Genomic DNA, 26,345 nt, shown 5'->3' with positions numbered 1-26,345 from the left:
ACCAGCAATGTGTGAGTATACCTTGTTCCCCATATCCACGAAGACATTTATTGTTACTTGTACTTTTGATAATAGCTATTCTGACTAGAGTGATAAAATCTTAAAGTAGTTTTAGTTTGCATTTCTCCAATTGCTAGTGATGTTGAACATATTTTCATATATTTATTGACCATTCGCATTTCTTCTGTGAAATGTCTGTTCAGTTCCTTTGCCCATTCATCGATTGGATTATTTATTTATTTATTTAATTTGGTGAAAAGTTTTTTGAGTTCTTTATATATCCTGGAGAAAAATGCTCTATCAAAAGTGCAGGTGGCAAAGGTCTTCTCCCATTCTGTAGGATTTCTCTTCATGTTCTTGATAGTTTGCTGTGAAGAAGATTTTGAGTTTGATAAATTCCCATTTATTAATTCTTGATTTTACTTCTTGTGCTTTAGGAGTCTTGTTGAGAGATTCCTAAGCTAACATGATTGAGATCTGGGCCTACTTTTTCTTCTAGCAGGCACATGATTGATGAACCCAGCCTAATTCCATCTTAAGATTGGGGGCCATCTCATCACAAAGTCATGAAAAGTTAATTTCTGTTTTACTATAATTTACTGAGATTTCTAAACTTGTTTGGAATTCCTGCCTGTGCCTTGAACTCACCCATGCCTGGCTCCCTCTTACCAGATAACAATCTTCTCTGAAACCTCAGCGTCGCCTCATAAATTCTGATGTTGGGATCTAAATTTATTCCCTACCTTGAAATGTTAAGGCATGTAGATCATTAACCTACTATCTGCCTTTGTATTATACTTGTCAAAATCCTGTTGACTGTAAGTTCTCAAGACACCCCCCTTTGCAACTTTTTGTGCTATAAAACCTTTTTCCAGAAGAGTTAGGGTGCTGATCTCTAGCCCAGGTTTGGGAGAGACAGTACTGGCCAGCTCTTGTGTACAAGCTTGCTTTAATTTGATTTAAAATTAGAATCAGTGGTCTTTTCTTTGTGTAGTGGTTCAACAATAATCTCTGGTCTAATGACTAGCTGCCCGACATGTGTGAGGTCTTGGGTTCAATCCTCAGCACACCACATAAAACTAAATAAATAAAGGAAAAAAGAAAAAGGGCCATATCTAACTATAAAACAAAAGATGTCTTTATGTGTCTGATATACTAAGGATTTATTTTAAACCAAAGAAAAATTTGTTGTATTTTTAAGGCTCAAATTAAGTTTAATACCTGCAAACTGTTTCATGTGTTTCAAGAATGTGATATAATTAAACATGTAGTATTTCAAACAGTTAATAGTGTGGTTTTCTGCTTGGAGATTTTTTTTTTAAATTTTTTTGCCTATTAAACAAATGCTTTATTAACTGTAAGCACTAAGAAATGTAAATATACATGTCATAACAAACAGGTGACAAGTCCACATCCAGGGCTGACAGAATGCTTGAAGGGGACTGCAGCGGATCAGATGCCCATGGTGACGACAGCATCTTCATAGGGGGGCCCAGCTGCAACAGCTTTTCAAGTCCTCTCTCCTTATCAAGGATCATGAGAGGCACTACACTCAAGGGGAGGTGAGCAATTTGATGCTCCTCAGGCAGGTCAAAACTCTCAAAATCTAAAGGATTGAAGGGAAAGAAGTTTTCTATTTCTGGATAGGTGTCATCAGAGGCAGCACCAGAGCTTTTTGCTTTAACAGTCTTCTCGGTCATCTTTTTGGTGGGGAAGGTTGGTTGTTTTTGTTTGAGGGGTGCATTGGTCTTTACTGTCTTTTCTGTAGCTCTGTTGACAGTTCCCAAAGCCTTTCTGACAGTTTTAGGTACAGCTGGTGGGACCTCCCATCTAAGGCTTTAACAGGCCCAGACACTGCCCCCCCCAACCCCCACCCCCACCCCTGCCCACTTCAGCACCTCCTTAGGAGCCACATGAGTACAAGGTTCTCCATTTTCCTTATCAACAAAGATCAGAGTAGCCATTCTGGATTGCTCCAAAACCGCGCCTTTTTAAATTTTTTAATATTTATTTTTTAGTTATAGTTGAACACAATATCTTTATTTTATTTTTATGTGGTGCTGAGGCTCGAACCGAGGGCCTCACATGTGCTAGCCAAGCGCTCCACTGCTGAGCCACAATGCCAACCCCTCTACTTGGAGATTTTTCTTCTTTCCTTCTTTTTTAAAAATTTGTTCTCATTTGTTATATCTGACCGTAGAATGCATTTTGACACATCATATATAAATGGAGTATAACTTCTCCTTTTTCTGGTTGTATATGATGTAGAAATTATCATTCAGCACTAGATGGCACAATTTACACTGCCAATAGGAGACTGTTGCTAGAGCATCTGATTCTCCTAAGCCTGAAAACTGCATATTACTGCATCCACTACAACTTCAGGAAAGAAAGAAAAAGAATTGCTGCCAAATGCTACATTAGCCAGGTGATTAAGATCAAATGACAATTAGTGATGTTGATAAAATGTACCTTTAATATGATGTGATGAAAATGGCACTCTATCCCTATGATCTTCATCCCCATGAGTAAAATGTCAGGTAAATGTCAGCAAAATACCTGACCAGAGACACTCAAAACTGTCAAGATTATTTAAATAAAAAAAAAGGAAAGTCTGAGAAATTATCACAAGCCAGAGAAGCCGAAAAATACACAACAACTAAATGTAATGGCTATCCTAGGTGGAATCCTGGAGCAGAAGAAGGACAAATGGTAAAAAAACAAACTAAGTATGAACGAAGTATGTTTGGACTTTGGGTAATAATAGGGTTATCAACATTATTAATTGTAGCAAATGTAGCATCTTTCATAATCATGAAAGATGACAATAATAGGAAAAACTGGTTGCAGGGTATATGGAATTCTCTATCTTCTCAATTTTTTGGTTCAGTAAGGCAGCCCTCTTCTGGTTGTGTTTACTAATACATTTCCAATGGCCAGTATAATATCTGCCACATTATCAGATTCTCAATAAAAATATGCTGAATGAATTAGTGGTCTAAGAAAACCATTGGCTTGGGTCAGTTCAGGTTTTCTCTGTATTTTTTATCTAAAATACAGTTTCTAATCTAGAAGTGATGAATTTCATGATGATAGAATGGAATAGTAGGTGTAGCAAACAATTCAATCCACGTCATAATTCCACGTCTTCAGGGTTTTTCACCTTTATAACTAATCATATATTGAGAGAAACCTTTTAAAATCGTGCCATTAAAAAAAATACCTGGGCTGTCACATGACAGCAACTTGAAAATAACCCTTGTTCAATTAGAGAGCGATGTCAAACCTTCAGTGAACTTTTGAAGATAATCTGGTCAGAAACACCACTCTTATAGGAGATATGCGAAGAAAGCTGGTTATTCTCCCTCCTACTGTGTGCCTTTTCCTTCTCCCTGCCTTTTAATTGATGGTATCTGATGCTTTAGCCTGTTTACTGGCAACATTGGCAAGTCAAAATTTTTTTTGTCAAGCTATGACTTTCATAAAGATCAACCCCTTCACAAACGATTCATGTCACACCACATACTCTAATTTTAGAAAATATTATTCCACAATTCTGTATATTTTATTAATAATGACCATCTAAATCATGAAGTACAGAGTGAGTATCAGTGGGGAAAATATGAAATGATCTGAACTTGAACTCAAGCTTTACCATCTTTCAATTTCAGTAAATTTGGGAATGACAATCTCTATCTTCAGTGTTATGATGTTGCCATGATGACTAAATGAGTGACATCTGTGTTTACTTATGGTAGTGGGAAGTCCAAATTGGGTTGGCAAACAAATCCAAATTCCCATCTTGTTTTACCTTAGTCAACTCATTGTATAGATTTAAAGCTAAGTGGGAAGTCTTCCCTGACTTTTGAGTTCTTTTTCTCCGCTCTTACAACACCAAATACACGCATCTACTCAAGTATTAATCATATTATCATGTCATTGATACTGCTGAGCATTCCCTCCTTTATGACACACACTTTCCTTCTTTTTGCATTTCTACATCTAGTAGATTTCCTCCTACATCCGGGATTGATCCTCCTCTTCCTTTTGCAGGCATATCTTCCTGTTCCAACCAATGTTACTGGTATTCCTAGGGGCCAATCTTTGCTCCTCTCCTATCTCCCCTTCTCTCTCCAATCTTATTCTCATTTATAGTGTTCATTTCTGCCAAACAAGGATTGACTCCGATTTTACAAGTCTTGCCCTGGACTTCTCTAAGCTCCAGACGAGAGTTTAAATCCAAATGCCTAACTGACCGCCCTTCTTGGATATCACAAAGAATCTCACACCCAACAAGCCAAAACTGAGCTCAGATCAGCAAGAGCTTTTACCTGGATGCAAAACAAATGAGTGAATGAATGAGTGAATCGACAAATCAACGAAGACCATGCGATATACATCGTGGAAATTATGTCACTGTTTTCTGGTTCCAGGTAAATGGAGCCTGGGTTGTGGGGCAGAAGGAAGGTTTTGGTCACTTTTCAGGGAAGGGTAGGGAGTCGCCATAAGTTTCCATGCATTTCTCCCAGAGTAGCATGAATCGGTGGGCTGCTCTAAGGTCGAAAGTCTACGGAGTAGGCGGGGCCTGTGGAAGGGGCGGGGCCGGAAAGATACCTTTCCACTTTCAGGCGGGAGCCGCGGGGGCTTCTGGGCGCCGGTTCCACAGCTGGTGCGCGTGCGTCCCAGCACTTTACAGGCGGTTCTGAGTTACGAGAAGGGAGGGAAGCTAGGGGTTCTTAATTCCCGCGTGATTACCACCGCCTGCGACACGCACGGGCAGGACAGCGACGTCTGCGAATCTACTAGGATCGGTACAAAGCCTGACCAAAGGGAGCCCTGGATAGATGCGGTGCTGGCTGGTATCTTCCGGGAATCCGGTTTGAGGAGGTCCAGGAGGAACACGCAGTTCTGAGCTCCTTGGCAGTTGCCGGCTTCCCACCCCGCTCTAGACGGTCTCTGCCCTGGATCCTGGAGGTGCGCGGGCTAACAGAGGGGATGTAAGCGAGGGCTTCGGAAGGGCTTAAGACACGCGTTAGAGAGCGAGATAAAGGGGGTTCACAGAGGGAAAAGAACAGCTGGGTTTTAGATCCAGTTCTGCTAAACCAGGGACTCAACTTCACTGCTGGCCCTTTTTCCAGGTCAGTCTTAAGAAACGTAACCTGGTAAATAGTTCACCAGTCAGCCGGTTATGGAATGGCTGGTATTGATGCCTCGGGCAAATAGTGGCCAGATCAATCAACTGGAAAAGAAACGAGTTTTCTTTTGATTAATTCCATTTTGTATTGCAATCCCAATCAATCCTAACCACCCCCGATTTCTAAATCTTCCCAGTACCTTAAGTATTTTAGACGTTCCGTTTTGGAACCGCCCTCTGTTCTTTACCTGAGCTAATCTCCAGGTTCTTCTCACCTTAAGCTGCCTGCCTTATGACTTGTTCGATTAAAAAGGAGACAGACAGTACTGCCTCTTCACAGACAGGTACTACCGTTTCCCCGTAATTAGTGGCTGTCAAGATCCACGAAGCCATAAAATCCATCCAACTTGTTTCACCTGGTTATATTAATCCAACCCTCCAGGTTCCTGTCTCCTTCACGTCCTAGCCCCTCCGTTGCAGTGGTATTGGTTCATTGTCTTTATTGTGAGTTTCAAGGTTATCCTCAGAGTTCTTTATTCAATAATTTAAGTTTAAACTTAATGGTCTTTAGTTTTGCTTATTCTAGTGTTTGTTGCTTACTGACGGTTTAAGCTGTTCTCAGAAATCGTAAATGCAAGCATATCATCCTCAACATCCTGTCTCTGTAATTTTTTACACTAATTCATTAATTTCTTTTTAACTGATAAATTCCCTTCAGTCCTTTTTGTTGCTTCTTTTCACTTTGCGAGTTGAATATTTAATTCATCTTATTCTTGCTTAATTAATTGTAAGGCTTTTTTTTACCATTAGATTTTGATGTGCAAAAGCATTATCTTTAAATTTTAGATTTTTTTTACCATTGTACTTTTGATTGTTATTTTTAGAAGCAAAACTTTAAATTTCAAAGTAATTTAATTTTTCCCCAATTTTCCAATTAATAAGTTAATTCTAAGTTTGCATTAAATAAATGTCTCTACTATTGTCTACTTTTCTATTTATTGAAGATTTTCTTTTCGTAGCCCAGTAATAACTTTTGTAAATGTTCCCATAGGTGCTTCAATAGAAACTTCATTCTATCTGGTTTTACATACTTATTAAACTAAGCATATTACTTAGATCTACTGTACTAGCAATTTATGTTATCTATTAGGGATTTAGAACATTGCCTAATCTGTTTCTATTCTATCATTGGTGATTTCATTTCTTGCTTTCTCAGGATTTTGCTATAAATATGCTTCAAGTATGTTGTTTGATACATTTTTCTTTTTGTCTAATGCATTTGTGCTATTCATTTGTGTGTGTGTGTGTGTGTGTGTTATTGCAGGTGGAACTCAGGACCTTACACATGCTAGGCAAGTGCTTTGTATCCCTAAGCTACATCCCAGCCCTCAATTCATTAATATATTTTAATTCACTATATTGCTGCATAATTTTTTATTATTATGTATTTGCCTGGTATTTTCTAGATCATTCCTTCCCCACCCTCAGTTTTGGAATTCATTTATTTTGGATATTTCAAGTTTTTATGTGGTTGAGTTTGAATTTTAACCCAGTACATTTAGTGTTAGGAATGGGTATCCTTATTATTAGCACCTTGGTTTTTGTTTTCCTTTGTACATATGACATATAGAGTATGTGAGCTTTCTCTCTTCCTCTCTCCCTCTCTTTCTCTCTGTTAATTTAAAAAGTACCTAGACTCCTAGTTCATTTGTTTCCTGGTACTTAATTATACCTCTTCAGGACTTTTCTGCCAGCCATAAATTAAATGTGAGAGATCTTCTTTATTCTTTTTTCTCAAGCATTGTGGGGTTTTGTTGGTTGATTGGTTAGGTTGGGTTTTGTTTTTGTTTTTTGAGCTGGGTTGTATTTCAAATTTATCTTCTCTACCAGGTGGGACCACAAGTCCTCTAAGCAGCCTTTCACCTACAGAGCACTTGGCTGAGTTAACTGCAACCTTTTTGTATCCTATATCCTCATGAGGTGGGCGACTAAGTAATGTCATTTTAGAACAGGTAGACAACTTACCATCTAGAAGTTCTTGGTGGCCTGAGACAATATAATTGCACAAACTAAAATCAGTTTTAAGAAGGCCTGATCAGGAAGGTGATGGATGTCAACAAGTGTGGCAGATTTCAGTCTTTCTTAATTATTGGCTTCCCCAGGTGCAAGATGGATTTTTGTTAAAGATTGGAGGTGCTTGGGAATACTCTGGAGGGCTTCATTGCAGGAAGGACTTATTTGGGGGTGGCTGAAGTGATTGCCTGTTGGGTAAGACCAAAAAATGGCCCAGGAAGGACACAATTATCCTCTTCTTCTTAGGCCTTGGCCACCTGGATAGGCTCTTTCAAACCAGAAGACAGTTGCCTCCATCCATGGTTTTCTGCTTATTGTGGGGAATCTATTTGGGAATTTACATTCACAGAGAGGAGGAAGCAGGGGACATTTTATTCAGATTTTTTAAGTTTTTACTTAAGGTCTTTTTAAATTTTTTTTATTGATCCAGGATACTACATTACTTTTGATTGTAATGTCTCCTCAGGCTCCTCTTGGCTATAACAGTTGTCCAGATCTTTTTTTAATGACTTTGATAGTTTTGAGTATTGGTCAGATATTGTATAAGCTGCCCATTTGTTGGGATTTGTCTGACCTTTTTCTCATAAGTAGATGTGGTTATGGGTTTGGAGTAGGAAGATCACAGAGGCAAAATGTCGTTTTCATCACATTGTCACGAGTGCATGCTCTCAACATGATTTATTACTGTTGGTGTTAATCAACTGACTAAGGTATAGTATTTGTCAGATTTCTCTACTGTAAATATACTTTTCTCCTATTACATACTATACTCTTTGGAAGGAAATCACTGTGCATTGCCCACACATAAGAGTTGGAAAAGTTACATTTTATCTCTTGGATGGCTATCTGCAAAAATTATTTGCAATTCTTCTACTTAGAAGATGTATCTTTTCTCCCTCAATTTATATTTATAGTTTTTATTTATAGCAGTATGGCTTGTGGGTGTTTTTATAGTTTGAGTTGTAATCCAGTTTTTAATTTCTTGCTCATGTAATTCTACTTTGGCCTCTGGGAACTCTTTCATTTAACTCCTGGTATCTTTGACATACTCCAATAAATGTTTGGGGTTTGTTTTACTTTTGAGCTCTTCTTTATGGCCCTTCGAGATGCTCCATTTGCATCTTATATATCCAGTCTGAAATCAGCCATTTCTCCAAGAAGCCCTGGTTCTTATTATTGGAGAACTGTATTAGAAACCAAGGTCTGGGGGGCTGGGGATGTGGCTCAAGCCGTAGTGCGCTCACCTGGCATGCGTGCGGCCTGGGTTCTATCCTCAGCCCCACATACAAATAAAGATGTTGTGTCCACCAAAAACTAAAAAAATAAATATTAAAAAATTCTCTCTCTCTAAAAAAAAAGAAAAGAAAAAAACCAAGATCTGGGAAGAGTATCCTTGTTTCTAGGCTTATTCAGCTCCAAGAAAAAGGACATGTGTGTTTATACTAGGCTGTATATATACATATATCTGTAAATATTTCTATATGTAACCATCTTCATCTAAGTTATGCTAATCACAAGTTCATAATTATATCTCCAATTCTCATCAGTTACCCGATGAATCACCCTAGGCTCTATCCCTTGATTATTTGCAAATTCCTACTTAAACATGAAAATGGTCTTCTACCATCTCCTTCCTATTTATTTCCAATATACACATATACTACTATCAGAATTGTTAACCTTCACCCCTGTAGGAAATCTTTTTATTAACTAGAATGGAACATTGTATGTTTTCTTTGTCTTTGACCTCATAGATTACACTCATTTCCAAACTTTTAACAGAAAGACATATTCTCAAATGTTCTCTTGCCCTTTTTTTTAAGTATAGTGAGTCCTCTCACCCTTCTGGCTGTCTTTTGTAGTCCCCCAAGTGTCCTTCCCCAACCCTATTCTCTAAATCTTTTATTTATGTTGAATAATGATCTGTTGAGGTGGGCATTGCCAGGGCAACACTTACATGTGCCAAGAAGAGAGATGAGAAAACTGAGTTAGAATAATTTGCTCAAGTTTGTACGTCATAACTAGTACAGCTGGAATTTAAACTCATATTGATATGATTCCAAAGTATGTAGTCTATTCCTATAGCAAAATTTCTTAATCTTAGAATTATGGATATTTTGGGCTAGATAATTCTTTGCTATATGGAACTGTCTGATGCATTGGAGGATATTTAATAGCATTCCTGGCTTCGGCCCACTAGCTGACAGTAACAATCTACAGCTGTGGCAATCAAAACTGTTTCTGGACATTGCCAAATATCCCTTGGTGGCAAAATCTCCTCTGGTTGAGAACCACTGGCCTAAAAGATATAATAAAAATGACCCCTTGAATGATAGATTGCATCTGGATTAGGGGAACTATAAATCAAATAAAAAGCTGTATCTGGACTTCCCTGAATGAAGTCACTTCTATTGTTTGGCAGGTTATTTGAGGCTCAGAGAGTTGTTATAGGAGACTTTGACTCCTGTGAGTAAGGCTTTTCAGCCAAGGTGCTTCCTGTGTGACCTATGTGAGTCCTATCTCCTTTGCACTTGAGGTATACTCTTGAGTACTGTCACTGGAAAAAAAAAAAAAAAAACTCTTTTACTCCTCTGCTACCAAGCTTTTACATTTTGAGTAAATTGGAACTAAATGTGACCTGTAATAATGTTTGTGAGTCTAAATGTTTAGTTGAGCCTAAGACCCCTTGGTGGGCACTTAACGTTAAGTCTAAACAAATGTAAATTACAGTCTGGGAATTCACTTTTTAATTTATCTCTAATAATGAAATGGTTCATGGATTTTTTTCTTAGTATATTTTAATAATTGTGTCAGTGTCTTAATTTCTAGTGCTATTTTGCCAGTTTTTCCACTCATATAACTTCATTGGTATTTTTTAGTATTTATTTTTTCGTTGTAGGACACAATACCTTTATTTTATTTATTATGTGATGCTTAGGATTGAACCCAGGGCCTCCCTAGTGTGAGGTAAGCGCTCTACCTCTGAGCCACAACCCCAGTCCCTCATTGGTATTTTAATAAGAGATTAGGATGACATCTATCTAGTCTGAAGCCTTAACCTTAATATCCTGCCTGAAAATTTGTTTTGCTCAGTTTTTTAATGAATTGTTATCTGCTATAGAATCAACCTAATTTCAATCAAATTATGAGGTTTTTTTAAGATCAAGGTACCATTTCTTTTATCACTTGTTTTGAGATGTCATTTATCTATATTTGTTTCTCTATCTTGTGGGGATGTGTTTGAGGGGCAGAGAAAGTGTATTTGCCTTTTTTTTTAACCTATATTTTTTCTATTGGTGCATTATAATTATTCTTAATAGTGGAATTTGTTGTTACATATTCACATGTACACACAATAGTTTCATTTCCTAGTATCTCCCTTTTCCTTTTCTACCCTCCTCTCCCTGGTCTCCTTAATTCTTTCTACTGGTCTGTCTTCCGTTTTCATGAAACACCCACCCACCCCCCTGTTTTTTTTTCCTTGTTCTTCTGTAGCTTCCACATAAAAAGGAAAGCATAGGACCCTTGCTTGATTTTCTGAGTTCTACTTATTTCACTTAATTTAATGCTTTAACGTTTCACCCATTTTTCTAAAAATGATATAATTTCATTCTTTATGGCTGAATAAAACTTAACTATACATATATACCACATTTTCTTTATCCATTTATTCATTGGCAGACATCTAGACTGGTCCAATAATGTGGCTTGTGAAATGTGCTATTATAAACTTGGGTATGCATGTATCACTATAGTATAGCTGGGTTATGTGTGGTTCTGTGCCTTTTAAGGAACTTCCATGCTGATTTCCATAGTTGTTGTACTAATTTACCATCCCAGCAATAATGTGGAAGTATTCCTTTTTCCTCACATTCTCTCTTGTATTTGTTATTTATATTCTTAAAGGCTGCCCTTAAACTGGAGGGAGATGAAATCATAATGTAGTTTTGATTTGCATTTCCCTGATTGTTAAAGATTTTGAACATGTTTATTTGTTGGCCATTTGTATTTCTTCTTTTGAGAAGTAGGTCTGTTTAGTCTGGGCATTTATTGGTTGAGTTATGGGGGGAGTTGCTGTTAAGTTTTTTGAGTTATTTATATATTATGGATGTTAAACTTCTGCTGGAAGAATAGCTTGCAAAGATTTTCTTCCATTCTCCTCATACTCTTGTTTCATTTGCTATACAGAAGCTTTTGGATTTGGTGCCATCCAATTTCCTAATTAAGCTTTAGCAGTCCTTTTGAGAAAATTGTTAACTGAGCCAGTATATTGGAATGTTGACCCTACATTTTCTTCCAGCAGTTGTGAAGTTTCTGGTCTAATTCCTACGTCCTTATCCACTTCAAGTTGACTCTTGTGCAAGTGAGAGATAGGGATATAGTTTCATTCTTCTACATATGGATAACCAGTTTTTCTAGCACCATTTGTTAAAAGGATTGTCTTTTCTCCAATGTATGTTTTTGGCACCTTTGTCAAGGATCGGATGAGTATATCTGTTCCTGAGTCCCTTTTTTGTTCCATTGATACATGTGTCTATTTTTATGCCAGTACCATGCAGTTTTATAAAGAATGCCATTGATATTTTGATGGAGGGTGTATTGAATCTGTAGATCACTTTTGGTGATATGGCCATTTTAACTATTAATTTTGCCTACCCATGAACGTGGGAGGTCTTTCAGTTTCTTTGTTCAGTACTTTATGATTTTTATTGTCGAGGTCTTCCACCTCCTTTGTTAGATTTATTCTTAGGAATTGTATTTATTTTTTTAGGTTATTGTGAATGAAATTGTTTTCCAGATTTCTTTTTCACTGAATTCATTATTAGTGTATAGGAAACTATTAATTTTTTTGTATGTTGATTTTTATATATTGATACTTTACTAGCTCTAAAAGTCTTCTCGAGCTTCTATGCATCTTCTAAATATAGGACCATATCTTCTGCACTGATAATTTGAGTTTGTATCCATTTTATTTTCTTCCATTGATAAATTGCTCAGGCTAAGATTTCAAGTATTATATTAAATAGGAGTTGTGAGAACAGACATACTCATATTTTCCTATTCTAAGAAAGGAAAACAAAAATGAAAGAGAATCCATAATTTTTTTAGGTAATTTTAAGAATAATTTTTACTTATGCTATTTTACCTTTCAACAACATGCTAATAAATGTTTACTATCTATGGATCAAATTTGTCTTTTTTTCAGTCTCTTGGGAAGCTGATTTCTACAGCTGAAGCTCCTGGAACTCTTCTTACTGTGATATAACCTGATTCAAACATACTGCCTATAGTAACAGGTGCTTAGCCAAACCTAAAAAGTACTGGAATCCTCAGATTTGAACTACAGCAGGCATTCTATTTAGGAAGATTCAGTCTCTTAACAAGTTGGTGGCTATCTTAAAACCCCAAAACTTGACTCTGCATGAAAAAAGTGAGGTCCTAAGAACAGATATGTCTTGGCATCAGGAAACCCTTACTGCTATGGAAACATATGACTCTGAGGAGTCTCGTCAAAAATTCAGACATTTCCAGTATTCAGAAGTATCTGGACCCCATGAAGCCCTGAGCAAACTCTGGGACCTCTGTCTTCAGTGGCTGAGACCAGAGATTCATTCAAAGGAGCAAATCCTAGAACTTTTGGTGCTGGAACAATTCCGGACAATCCTCCCTGAAGAAGTCAGGGCTTGGATAAATTTACAGCATCCCAAGAACAGCAAAGATGTGGTGACTCTCATAGAAGATGTGATTGAAATACTCAAAGACAAAGGTGAGAATTTAGAAAATTTTAGGTAGAGTAATTGGCCTTCCTGTATTAAGAAAAACTATCTATTCTGTATCATTCTATTAGGATTTTCTGTTACTCCACTAGTAAGCCTGAACTTTAATCTGTAAGCAATAGAAATAGATCATTAGAACACAGATTGGGTAGGGGAGTAACACGGTTTTGTTTGCCTTTAAAAAAATGTAGCCAGGTGCAGTGGTACATACCTGTAATCCCAGTGGCTTGAGAGACTGAGGCAGGAGGATCACAAGTTCAAAGCTGGCCTTGAGCAACTTAGTAAGGCCCTACACAATTTAGCAAGACCCTGTCTCCAAAAAAAGAGGGGGGCGCTGGGGATGTGGATTTATTTCAATCCCTGGTACCAAAATAAAAGAATGTGGAGCAGGGATTGGCAAAAATATGGCCCACGAGCCAAATATTTTTAGAAATGAAATTTTATTGGAACATAACCATGTCCATTTTCCTACATTTTGTCTATGTTGCTTTCATGCTATGGCATGAAAAGTAATTATAGTAGAGTTGAGTAATTACAGTAGAGAGTATTGCCTGCAAAACATAAAATATTTCTATCCTTTAGAATAGGAAATGTATACCAACTTCTCTATAAGAAATGGATAGACCTATAGAACCTGAGGATTCTGAAAATAGGAAAACAAATTATTGTACTAGATTAGGTATTAGAGAATACAGATACATTAGCAAAACAGAAGAGTTTAAGCCTAAAGAATTATGTCTAGGTAAAATATAAGAGTAGGATAAGGTTTGATACATACTAATGTGCTCTGGCTAGTATGAATGAAATAAGTAGTGAATTTTGTGTGTGTGGAGAAGTTAATGCATTAATGATGTGGTGTGTTGAATTTTGTGTATGGAGAGGATAATACATTTAATTATGTGATGTGCTAAATTTGAGGTTCCTGTGGGCGATCCACAATTTAAAAGCAGTATATAGTTAATGCTACAACAAAAAGTATTCAGAAAGATTTGGAAATAGAGCTAAGCTAGAAGTAGGAGAAATACAAATCCTCAGGGAGTATCAATATTTAAGAGCTAGTCCAAATGTAAGTACCTATTATAGTAAGTACAGAGGATAGAGGCCATGTTAAACCTAACATGTTAAGGTCATTAGTAAAATTCAAACTGTGAGAAACTATAAGAAAATCCACTTTTCTAAGAGGGCAGAAGTATTTAGAGATTAAAAGAAACTTAAAAGATGTGTGCCCAGTATTGTGAATATCTGGACCTTATAAGACATGGGCAACTGACTGGATATTTGAAAAGGAATTATTTCCAAGGTCATTGTGGTATTATGGTCCTATTCAGTCATTATCTAGAAAAAAAGATATAAATTGAACTGAGAAAAAGAGCACAAACCAGGTAAACAGGCTAGAAAAGAATAATGAAACAAAGAACCAAGAAAGATTAGTTTTTTGAGCTAAAAAAAAGTCTTCAAGAAAGAAATGTTCTTTCTGTTGAAATGTTCAATAGTGGTGCAACAAAAAATTCCTATTAAAATAAGTATTGAAGAAAATTTAGTGAAATCGTTAATTATGGAGGAATTTTAAACTTTAGTTTGAACAGTTTCAGAGGAGTTGGGGTCATAATTTATAGTGGGTTGTATTACATTATTATTGCTGCTATTGCCAACTATTTTTTTCAACAATATGTTAAAATCCATTATCATTACCTAAGACTTAATTTTAACATCAAAATACAGCCCTTGAAATTGAATAAATTTAAAGTTATAACAAACTTACCACATTGTTTCTATTTTTTCTCATTTCACCCTGAATCAATGAAAACTTCATCTCAGACCAGTAAAACTCTGTAGTCTGACAGTTGAGGATTGCCATATAATTCATGGATCCTGGAGAAACTTTAGTAGCCCATGAGTCTACTTCTTATCAAAGGGCTAGAGAAGAGAATTAGTTTCATTAAATTGTTTCCTTTAAAGAATCAGTATTTCAAAGTGACCAGACTGCCTCGTCTATGCAGCTTAATAGAAAACAACTCTTAAATAGAATCTTCCTCAGTATGGCTGAGGAGTGATTAATTAAATAAAATATTTTTAGCTCCAAATGGAATTAACAGCCTGTGGTAGCTAGGCCTTAGTTAAGTTTTAGTAATGAAAGGATCAAAGCTATTTTTTTTAAATCTGGTATAAACAGATAAGGTCTCAAAATACTATCTTGGTCCTCTTTGCTCTGATCTAGTAGATCATAACCCTTGATGATATATCAGAATCACTTTTGGAATTTTTCAGAAGTTACAATCAATACTCTTATCCTCTACTCTTGGGGATTCTAATTGCTAGTAGGGCCCAATTATATTTGCAAAGGTCTTCAGATGATTTCTATGATTAACATGTTAAAACTACTACTATAATCATTAAACATTACTCCCAGGCAAAACTTCTCTTCCTCCCTAATATTTTCCTTCATCTTCCTCAGATACACCCTTCGAGAACTGTGTCCTTCAGAATGGGAGCACAAGGGAGAACATGGAAGCTGACTCACTAACAGGGAAGCCTCAGGTGAAGTAGGGTTCCACTCTTTGCTAGAAATATATGCTCTTTTTAAATGTGACCTGCTTTTACTTTTTATCTTTAAACTTTTTTCAAACATGGTTCTATCCAAGGGTGTTAGTCTCTTATTCTTTCACAGGACATTGGACTGATTTTAGTTGATGATACACTCTGGAAATATTTTCTTTAGCCTCATATAGTCTTTGTGCATCTGTTCCCTCAAGAAGATAAATGATAATTAAAGCAAAAGAGCCTAAAATAGAAAGTTTAGAATTAAAAATGAAGGGAGTCCAAGAGTAGAATCCTGAGCAATGTCATTTATTATACAGGAGTAGAAGAAACCTCAAAGGATACTGAAAGCAAAGATACAGAAGAAAATTAGGAAACTATGGTATCACTGAGGGTCAAAGTACTAGAATATTTAAAGGAAAAAATGCTTTAAAAAGTCAGAGTAATACAACCTAGGGGCTGGGATTGTGGTTCAGTGGTAAAGCGGTTGTCTAGCATGTGTAAGGCACTGGGTTTGATTCTCAGCGCCACATATAAATAAATAAATAAAAATAAAAAAAATACAACCTAAGCAGTGTCTGTTTACTTATCATAGAGAGACTAATGTACACAGGGACAGAAGCCAGGTTGTGTTGGGTTATGGAAAGAAGAGAAGGTGAAGAATTAGGCAGAATTAAGTAGACAGACTGACTCTGAAGGAGAAAGGAAGAGATTTATGTATTTCCATGTGACTAAAGTTGCCAATAATGACAAGGTTGAGAGTGCTAGAGAGACGAGTAAATTTATTTGCTAACACATATTTGAGAATATGATTGGGAAATAAAACAAAATCTCTACTTTGTGGAGATTACATTCTAGTACAGGTAGCAGGTAAATACAAGCTAGTATAGTATTTCAAATAGTAATAATTTTTACAAAGAATAAAAAACAGAATGGGGCCAGGGTTATGGCTCAGTGGTAGAGCGCTTACCTAGCATGTGTGAGGCACTGGGTTCGATCCCTGGCACCACATAAAAATAAACAAATAAAATAAAGGGTAAAAAAAAAAAACAAAAAACCAGGATGGAGTAGAGACAAATCCGTTATCAGACAGTCTTCTCAGGGTGACATTGAGCTGTGACACCTGAATGATAAGGAATTAGATTACATTTCTCAATTAGAGAAAACATCCCATCTCTTTCAGCAGAGCCTACATTTTTGTTACAATTTCCCCTTGAATCTACCTGAAACTCTTCCCATCCTAAACTTTTATATAAATTCTTGGTGCTCTGTAATGTTTTGTTTCCATATATATATATATATTTGATGGACCCTTGCTACAACTTCATATTCTTCACTTAGAACCCTAAACGTCCTATTTCTTATATAGTCTGACTTCTTCCGTGTTCTCTCCAAATTCATTCCTTTTGTGGTAATATTTTTTGGGGTAACCTTTGGTTAAAAAGGAACTTAAATGTTTTAGGAACCATTGACATTCAAAGATGTGGTTGTGGAGTTCACCAAGGAAGAGTGGGGGCAACTGGACCCTGCTGTAAAGAACCTCTACAGGGATGTGATGCTGGAGAACTATAGGAACCTGCATTCATTGCATAAAGGTGGTTTCTATGTATTTATTTACTCTATTAGTATATCTCTCTTTCTACTGTGAAAAGCTATCGAACTGGTAGAGTCCTTATGTTCCTTTGGGTCTGGGTTCAGGTTTCCTAATATCCTTTGGGCACAGTAGCACATTTTCCTACTCTGTGTGGTTGAAAGTCCTTTTCTGTGTACAGCCAGAAATATACAGACATGGTGCTCTTCTGGCCTTCTCCTTCAGCAGCTTAACCTACTGTCGTTTCTTCCCTATAAAAATGTGTTAAGTGTCTATATGTTTTTTGTTGTTGTCATTTTTATTTTTCCTATGCACAGTTCATCCACTTTCCAAACCAGTTGAGATCCCCAAATTGGAGAGTAAGAAAGAAAGATGGATAATGGAGGGAGAAGTCCCAAGAAGGACCATTTGTGGTAAGAACCAGGCAGATATGATACATTTGTAAGAAGCTAGGGTTTATTAAACCTAGAGATAGTGACTTGCCTTTGAATTATTAGCTGGGTGTAATCAAAATTTTTACTTAAAAAAGCATCGTTACCTTTTATTCACAGGTTCTCTTTCCTGTGTGGCAAAATATTGTCATGGGTAGGACCACAACTTCAAGCTGGGTGGCTTGGGGCAACCTTTGTGCTGGTTTTCTCACCTGTAACTTAAAAGTTAATAATAGTAACTCCCTCCAGATTACTGTGAGGATTAAATGAATTGATACATGGAACACACTTAGAACATTGCCTGGTACATGGTAAGTGCTAAATAAACAACCATTAATCAACTAACATTGAATGTTATCCTTCCTTTTGAAGAAAATAAAACTTTATGCTAGAGTGACTTTTAGTAATCATCCACTTTTCCTTCTTTGTAAAACTTCTTAATTTGTACTTTAACTCCCACAACATCATAATCTTTTCTTATTAACACTTTGTAATAGTGTAAAACTATTGTAAGATTATATTAAAAAGGAATATAGTTCAGACCCCAGAGTTACACAATATTAACATGTTGGTTTGAATTTTTTAAAGCCATTTCTTTGTGATGCAGATCTGTGGTTTCTGAAAATTTCTTTTATTCCTAAAATATGGAACAGTTTTCAAATTTTTTCCAAAATTCAGCAGGAATATATCATTTTATATCCTGTTCTTTTCACCTTTTATATCATGACCAGTTACCTATTTTACCAAATAAACTATGAAAATGTGCTTTCTGAATCACACTTAACGTTCCTTTACACGTTATAATATTTTTAATCATCCCCTACCACCACTGTTGGATATTTAGGTTGTACCAATTTTTCAAGCATTATCCGATGATTTCATAGGATAAAGTTATTACGTGAGACTAATTTTAAAAAATAGGATTGGAAGCAGCTGGGGTTGTGGCTCAGTGGTAGAGTGCTTGCCTAGCATATGTGAGGCCCTGGGTTCGATTTTAAGCACCACATATAAATAAAAGTAATAAAAAATAAAGATCATTGGCAACTAATAAACATTAAAAAAATAGGAATGAAAAAGTTACCTGAAAAATTAGTTGTACAAATATGAGAACAACAAAGATTTATTTAGGGAAATACAATTATGAATGATACTATTAAATACTGCTACAACAATTACTGTTTTAGTTATCTGTGGTTTCTAACAAATAATCCCAAAACAATCATTTTATTCCCAATTTTTTTCTAAGTTGACTGAGGAATTTTTATGTTCCATGTGATGTTGGCTGGGGATGCAATGTCTTGGGGTTCTAATGAGACAGAATGCCCAAAATAGCACATGACATGATTAGAAGTTGATACTGACTGTCCCTGGGAACATAGTTGGTCCGATGGACACAGTACCTATCATGGCTTCTCCTTGAGGTTTGGGCTTCTCTTGGCACAGTGGCCAGATTCTCTGAGAACACATGTCCTGAGAGGAATCAGAAGCTATCAGTCTTTTAAAGATTAGGTCAACAGGTGGCATAATATCACTTCTGCAATCTTTTGTTTGCTAAGCTGACACAGGATCAAGTCTCTACTTGTGTATGAGAAAAGTGGCAAAGAATGTGTAGCTATGTTCTATCATAGTCTGTCCTGTCCACAAGTCATCCATACTCTCCCCCCTTGTAAAATATATGTACTCTTTACCAAGACCCCAAGAACCTCTTCTTATTATCAGACTTAAAGTTCAGAATCTCATCATCTAAATTGGGTACAGGTTTGAAAGTGGTTCCTCTCTTTTCTCTGAAGATCTGTATATTAAAATGACATGTGGCCAGCCCCCACACACTCAGCATACATTGGTGAGGCAGAGACAGGAAAAATGGATTAAAATCCCATTGTATATTCCTAGGCTCCATTCAATAGATTGATTTAATACTCTAGCTTCTAGCTTGGCTGTGGTGCAAATGATAATTTCTGATATAAAATTAGATTAATTAGGCTGAGTTGATAAATATTTGTCAAATTTGGCAGTATCACTGGGGCTGATTTGTGATAAAAGTGGAATGTCTGTGGGGTCCCAGAGGGAACATGTAGGGGTTTCTGATCCCTAGAGCATTCCAAATTCAGAAAGTAGCTCCTTTCTCAAGATGGCTCCTGGATACAGCAACCTAGGGTTTGGTGAGAGATTAGGTGATATTCAATCCAAAGTGAGGCTGCTATTGCAGCTGGAATTGCTAAGCATTTACACTGGTAAAAGTTTGCTGATACTCTTGCACCTTTACCCTGCAAAAGGGAGACTTTTTCCCCCAGCTATGGCATGTGACCAGGTATTTAATTTCTCTTATTATGTTCTTGACCTAGGTCTTTGAATCTTACAAGATCCCAGCTCTCTTGTTGATTTCCAGTGTTCTTCCATGGTCATTCACCTCAAAATACAAATACATGGTAACTTTGATTTTCTTTGTGGAAGAGGACATGAATACTGGGCTCCTCTATTCAACTACCTTCTATAAGTATCTTCACCTCTTATTTACATTCTGCATTTAAGACCAACAATACATACATATACCATTATGTGAATTAGCTTCTCTATCCTCACTAAGCAGTTTTACTTCTTTTTATCTAATTTTATATTTCTTTTTAGACATGGAAACTGTTTCAAAAGATCAAGATTCAGTTCCAAAGCAGAGGGCTTCTACAGAAGAATCATCCTATGGAGTAATTATGACAAGGTTTACCAAAAGTGAACATCCTTTCTTAGAAGGCTGGAAAAGTGAGGATTGGTTACATGAAATCCAGAAAAATCAGAACATAAGTTTGCTGCAACAGGCTTCTATTCATAAAACTGTCTGCACTGAAGAGGGAGACTCTGAATGTAATGAAAATAAGAAAAGCTTTAATTCAGTTAGCTCTATATGGGATATACAACAGGGAATTCCTATGGGAAAGGGTCTCACAAAAGAACACAAGTTTAAAACTAATTTCAAATCCAATTCAGAATCAGTGGGTAAGAAACATTTAGAATATAATGAATGTGGAAATGCCTTGAATCTAAGTACACATATTATTCAACCCCCCAAAAGTCACACAACAGTGAATTCCTATGAATGTTATCAATGTGGAAAAGCCTTCAGCCGGACTTCATCCCTCATTCGACATCAGATCATTCACACTGGAGAGAAACCCTATAAATGCAGTGAATGTGGGAGATTGTTCAACCGAAATACAAACCTTATAAAACATAAAAAAATTCATACTAATGCTAAGATTTATGAAGACAATAAAAGTGGAAAAGCCTTGTGTAAGAGTGAAGACAATAATAAAAACCCAAGACTCCATTCTGGAGACAGTTCCTATGAATGTGTTGACTGTGGAAAATCCTTCAACCGAAGCTCTTCCCTTATTCGACATCAGATGATTCATACAGGAGAGAAACCATTCAAATGTAAGGACTGTAAGAAAACCTTCAACAGACATTCAAACCTTATTAAACACCAAAAACTTCATGCTAGAGATCAATCCTGAAAAGGAAGAAATACTAGAAAACCTTCAGTCAGTGAGAACTCATTCAGCATCCATGAATTTTTGCTAGAGGGAATCCCACGCATATAAGAAAATATTTGTCACAGATTATTCTTTAAATGATGTAACAATATTGGAGAGAAGTCTGTTTGAGGGATCTTTTCCAGATTCCCAAAATTAAGCCATAAGAGTTTGAAGTTAATACAAAGACTAGTATGGTAATATGTTTTTGATTATTTTGATGTAACCTTCATCTTTCTCTAGTCCATAAAATGTTATCTGTAGCATACTTATGTTCATCTGATTCATTAATGAAGTATCTATTAGGGAGAAGCCAAGCAATATTGTTGATGATATTCAATATTAAACTGTTGGTCCTTATAAGAAAGTCACACACACATAAAAAGGAGCTTTTGAGGATATATGAAGATAGTTCTAAGGATTAATGGGAAAGAGTACAGTGAAAGACTGTTACTTCACCCTTGACAATATCTTTGGCAACTAGAATTGGGAGAAACTTATCAATTGCAATGGGAAATGGGTGTGGTTTTGTTCAGTTATATGTAGTCTTAATATTTCATTTTTTTAAAAAAGTACTTTCTGAGATCTAGGATGGAGAAACATTGTAGCCTTAGGTCTGTCATTAGTTCCAGACATTCTGAGGTCAATAAAATGTCTTACTACTATGTGTGCTAGAAATGTATTTACTATAGGGTAGCTCAGGGTCCCAAATTGTTTCTTAAGCCAAGAAGCATGTCTTAATCTACCCAAATGATTACTACTGGAGACATTCCCAATAAATAATGATGCTGGCTTTTTGTCGAAAGTTCTAAACTAATACGAAAGTCAAATCTCCCTCTTATTACCCTCTTATAAGTATTCCCTTACAAAATTATTTGTAATTACATGCAAAGCCCACCCAGTTAATTCAGATAATTTCCTGATCTTAAAATCCTTAATCACATATGTACAAAGATTTTTTATATGTATTTTTAAGTTTTCCAGGATTTTTTTTTTTTTAATCATTCACAGGGTCTAGGGATTAGGGGTCTGGGTATCTTTGGGGAAGAGGAACATTATTCAGCTCCCCACTGCTATGACAAATTTCCATAAATTTAGCAACTTAACACAAATGTATCATAGATCTTCAGGATATAAGTCTGGGTCTTAATTGGACTAAACTCAGATGTCAATAGGCTGTGTTCTTTCTTGGAGATTCTAAAAGAGAATCTCTTTTGCCTGTCCCAAACTTCTAAAGGTACTCAGATTATTTGGTCTGTGACTCTTCCTCCATTTGCACAGCCAGTAGTGTTGCCCTCTTCTTCCATAGTAACATCTTTCCCTGACTAGCTCTCCTCTCCTCTCCCACTTTTAAGGACCTTCTGAATAAACTAAGGCCCCCAGAAAACCCAAGACAATCTCTTTAAAATCCTCTAATAAATAATTGTAATATCATCTACAACTTTAATTTCCTTTTGCCATGGAATCTAACAGATTCCCAGGTTTTGGGATTAGGACTTGGAAATCTCTAGTGGCTATTATGCTCCTTACCAGAGTACACCTCTGTTATTTGTGCTGACAAACTATCCCAGAATTAAGCCTGAACCCGTGTTTTTCATATTGTTTAAGGGGTAGTAGAATCAAGCTTCAGAAGCAGCACAATGCAATTGCTTATCTCCTCTATTATCTGGGTAGAAAAAAATTAGATCCTAAACTCAAAAGACCAAAATCAGTGAAGTACTTTAAAACCTAATTATTATTTTCCTTCTTAAAATTAATGTCTCAAATAGTCTAACTGAAAGATTATGAGCTATTAATAACACTTACCCAGTGAGACCAGTCCCTATATTTTTTTCAGCATCGTATCTGTGAACAACATCCTCTGAGCAGAGTCCACTGCCACATCCTTGAATGTCATTGTCCCCTAAAATATCAAACATATTTCTGCTAACTGTTGATTCCTCTAAAAATATCAAGAGTTTTGCAAACTGGAACAAGTTGAGAGGAGGAACAAGATGTTGCTCTGACTTTTGATGAGACATTATTTGGAAATCTAATTTTGTGTTATACCATGCAAGACAGACAAAAGCTGGTGATAGAGTTAACCACTCTAAAAAATGAGGCTAGAGTAGAATGATTTATGACATAATTAGAAAAAAATGTATAATATAGCAGAGGGTCAAAATGGTTTAAAGTCTTCAAACTACACACCTTCCCCAACCATAACAAGTATACAAGGATGTTTTGTATATTTCTTTTTCATTGGGTTATATGATAAAATATAATACTTGCATACAATAAAATAGGGAAAGTCATAGTACGTCCCTGAAAGATTTCACAAAGTACAGAATTACTATTGGAGGAGTAAGAAGGTTTCACAGTGATGGACCATAAAAGGTGGATATTGTTTATTTAGATGATAGGAATAACTATACAAATAATGGGTGAAGAACAAAGTAGATAAATCTTTTAATTGTAAAGGCTATATATGTAGGCTGCAGAAAAAAAACTTTGAGGAGAAAAGCATTCATCCATCTCCCCACCAATTAGACTCCCCAAGTAAACATTGTTATTGATGTTTCTTTCCAGGAAATCTCAACACATGTAAAATATATACGTAGAGAAAATAGAGATTGTCTAGACATGAGGGGTGGAAGTATAACTATAAGTGGATACAAGGGAACTACTTGTAGTGACAGATTATCTGAAAACTGGATTGGGACAGTGCACAACTCTATAAGCTTACTAAAATCAACTATATACTGATGATGGACGGACTATATATAAATTGTATGTCATTGAGGCTGTTAAGAAATAGACATGAGTTCTGGAGCAAGAACATTCTTTTTGTAGAAGGTAATTGTTCACCCTTTGAAAAGCAGCTTCTGACATAATACCGGGTCCTAGTAGAGACTGAACTCCTGTCTGCAACTTCAAATTACTATGCAGTCACACCCACCTTTGAGCTTGGTAGTGTTAGATCCACTGTCTCAGGGTTCTCCAGAGAAATGAAACAAATAGAATATATGTAATTATAATAGGGAATTTCTTAAATTGACTTACAGAGATTGAACTGTCTCAGTGCCTGTCTGCAGGTTGGAGAATTAGGAAAAATAGTAACTGCTCAGTCCAAGAAGCAAGAAAGCCTCAGAACAAGAGGGAGCAATGATGCAGCCCCACTTTGGGGGTGAAGGCTTGGAAGTACCTCACTAGGGCAAGCCTGCATTAAAAAAATTATAGAATCTTGAAGCTAGATTTACAGATAGGTAGGTAGTGTAGTTAGGTAAATCGGGTCTAATATCGAGTAAGATAAAGAAAATGGAGACCATTATTGAGAATGGAGTCCAGGAAAGCAGAGCAGCACTTGGGGAAATTGAAATGTTAATGTCCCCAAGACCCAGAACCCATCCTAAGGAACTGTTAATGAAACAGCTCCCAGCAAGCAGGGAGGTATTAAACCACCCCAGGCCCTTCCTGACCAGATTACTCCTTCAGCCCACCCATCTCCCACCTTTTGGGCCTTCCCACCTGCATTCTATCACTGCAAGATAAAGAGAAACAAAGGACATGAATGTGGGAAAACTAAAAGACTTTAGCTATTTAAAAAGGGAAGACCTCCCCCTTCCACGGATTCCGCCTTTTGGGTCCCCTTCTTCCTCTGGGAAGAAGTCTTTTCTGCTGTCCTTTAATAAAGCTTCCACTTTCCGCTCTACACTTGGTGTGCTTCTCTGGTGTTATACTTCAGCATTCGGGGAAACAAGGACTCGTCACCGTTAAACAGCGGTAAGAATCTGACATCCATAGGCAACAGCAGCAACCAAAATAAAGCACCTGCTCAAGAAGACTCAAGTGTTCATATGAGCTTCTGCTTTTTGGTTCCATCTGGGCCCTTGGCCTATTGGACAGTACTGTCTGCATTCAGAGATGACCAATCTTCTCTGGAAACACCTTCAGAGACACCCTAAAAAGTGTGCTTTATCAATTTTCTAAGCACCCCTCAATCTAGACAAATTGGCAACAAAGTAACCACCATTTTCAAAGATATAAAATCGAATTGCTATACAACAGCAATCCATCCTTGAGCAAAAATGGTTTATTTGAGATCTGAGGATTCAAATTTCATGAATAGGTGGCCCAGACTCGTCTTGGCTCTTCCTGAACCTTATGTATGACCCTAAAGGGTGTTTCCTGTGACCAAAGAGAGAAAATAAAAATACAGACCTGGTTCACCTAAGAGTTGGCTCTGTATGTTGCTGTGAGCCAAAATCAGCCTGCTGCTGTACCTCAGCCTCACTCAGGGATGGCCCTAATAGACAAATGGTGAAGAGAGATCTTTTCTGTGTCAAAATCATAACAATGGTGAAAAAAATCTGATCAAATTATAAGACACAGAACTGTATATAATATTACCACTTTTATTTTTAAAACTGAAAATAATATGCATATCTCTTTGCTTGTGTATGTATGATTGGTTTTTGTTTTTTTTTTTTGAAAGGAATCTTTATAATGGGTACTGGTTAGGTGAGAATTAGGAGTGAAAGGGAAACTGTTCACTTTATACCCACTTGTATCTTTTGTATTTACAGCCACATTAATGTAAAACAATACATTTTCAAAGAATGTGTTGTCTTTATATATGAACAGCTATTTGCATAGGTATTATCTCCATTAAAAGGAAAAATCCAGGGGCTGGGTTCAGCAGTAAAGTGCTCGTCTAGCACAAGCAAGCTGCTGGGTTCAATCCTCTGCACTACATAAAAATAAATAAATAAATAAATAAATAAATAAAGGTTAAAAAAAGGAAAAATCCAGACTAAGTTATTTAAGCAATTCAAAACAAAACAAAACAAAGAATTACGGAATCAAGAAGCAGGCAGTCTTCAGAACCAAGAACTGCCAGTCAATGTTTGTAGTACAATGTAGAATGTTTACAACTTTTGTAGAAAAATATAAGTGAATATACAGACAACTGGTTACAGATAAACTGGTTAATTGGTTATAATGCCTCCTACAAATTACCTGGATTGGTTTAGTCTTTCCATGCTTGGTTCTGGAAACTAGTCCAAGTCAATGGCCACCCACAAATTTTATCCAACACCTAATTCACCAATTCCAGATCCCCAAAATATACACACAGGATTTTGAAAAAGAAGAATAAGGGTATATTTACCCTACCAGGTATACATTCCCAACATAAAGCCTCAATTATGATATGCTATACCTGCAAAAATTAAAAATACTAGGAAAACTGTGAATCAAGCAACAATGATAAGAACTTATTAACTGGCCACCTAG

General features: G+C 36.4%; 1 protein-coding gene, 1 long non-coding RNA gene and 1 pseudogene across 5 annotated transcripts; 1 reads left to right on the top strand and 2 right to left on the bottom strand.

Annotated features, from left to right (window-relative positions):
- Window positions 1–1,364: 1,364 nt before the first annotated feature.
- Window positions 1,365–1,964, bottom strand: LOC124088404 (securin-like; annotated as a pseudogene).
- A 2,679-nt stretch (window positions 1,965–4,643) lies between these two features.
- On the top strand, window positions 4,644–24,762 carry Znf215 (zinc finger protein 215). Of its 4 annotated transcripts, XM_058576935.1 has the most exons (6): window positions 4,644–4,974; window positions 12,414–12,974; window positions 15,440–15,522; window positions 16,985–17,117; window positions 17,431–17,526; window positions 20,173–24,762. In XM_058576935.1, exons 2-6 carry the CDS (start codon window positions 12,659–12,661, stop codon window positions 21,051–21,053), a joined length of 1,509 nt encoding a protein of 502 aa, XP_058432918.1. In that variant the 5' UTR covers window positions 4,644–4,974; window positions 12,414–12,658; the 3' UTR covers window positions 21,054–24,762. The 4 variants fall into 4 exon arrangements, with proteins under 4 accessions (XP_058432918.1, XP_046294168.1, XP_058432919.1 ...); XM_046438212.2 differs by lacking the exon at window positions 12,414–12,974 and having other exon boundaries at window positions 4,646–4,974; XM_058576936.1 differs by lacking the exons at window positions 4,644–4,974; window positions 12,414–12,974; window positions 15,440–15,522 and having other exon boundaries at window positions 17,074–17,117; window positions 17,431–19,973.
- Window positions 16,285–18,077, bottom strand: LOC131423935 (uncharacterized). The gene is made up of 2 exons (XR_009226128.1): window positions 17,652–18,077; window positions 16,285–16,645 (listed from the first exon to the last, which is right to left on the bottom strand). It is a non-coding gene; the product is annotated as an uncharacterized LOC131423935 (long non-coding RNA).
- Window positions 24,763–26,345: the final 1,583 nt, after the last annotated feature.

This window comes from Marmota monax, unplaced genomic scaffold (genome assembly GCF_021218885.2).
Source record: "Marmota monax isolate L192 unplaced genomic scaffold, Marmota_monax_Labrador192_F-V1.1 WCK01_AAM20220418_F8-fsc00061, whole genome shotgun sequence".
In the NCBI taxonomy this organism is placed as follows: Eukaryota; Metazoa; Chordata; class Mammalia; order Rodentia; family Sciuridae; genus Marmota; species Marmota monax.
This window is presented reverse-complemented; position numbering and strand designations above follow the sequence as displayed.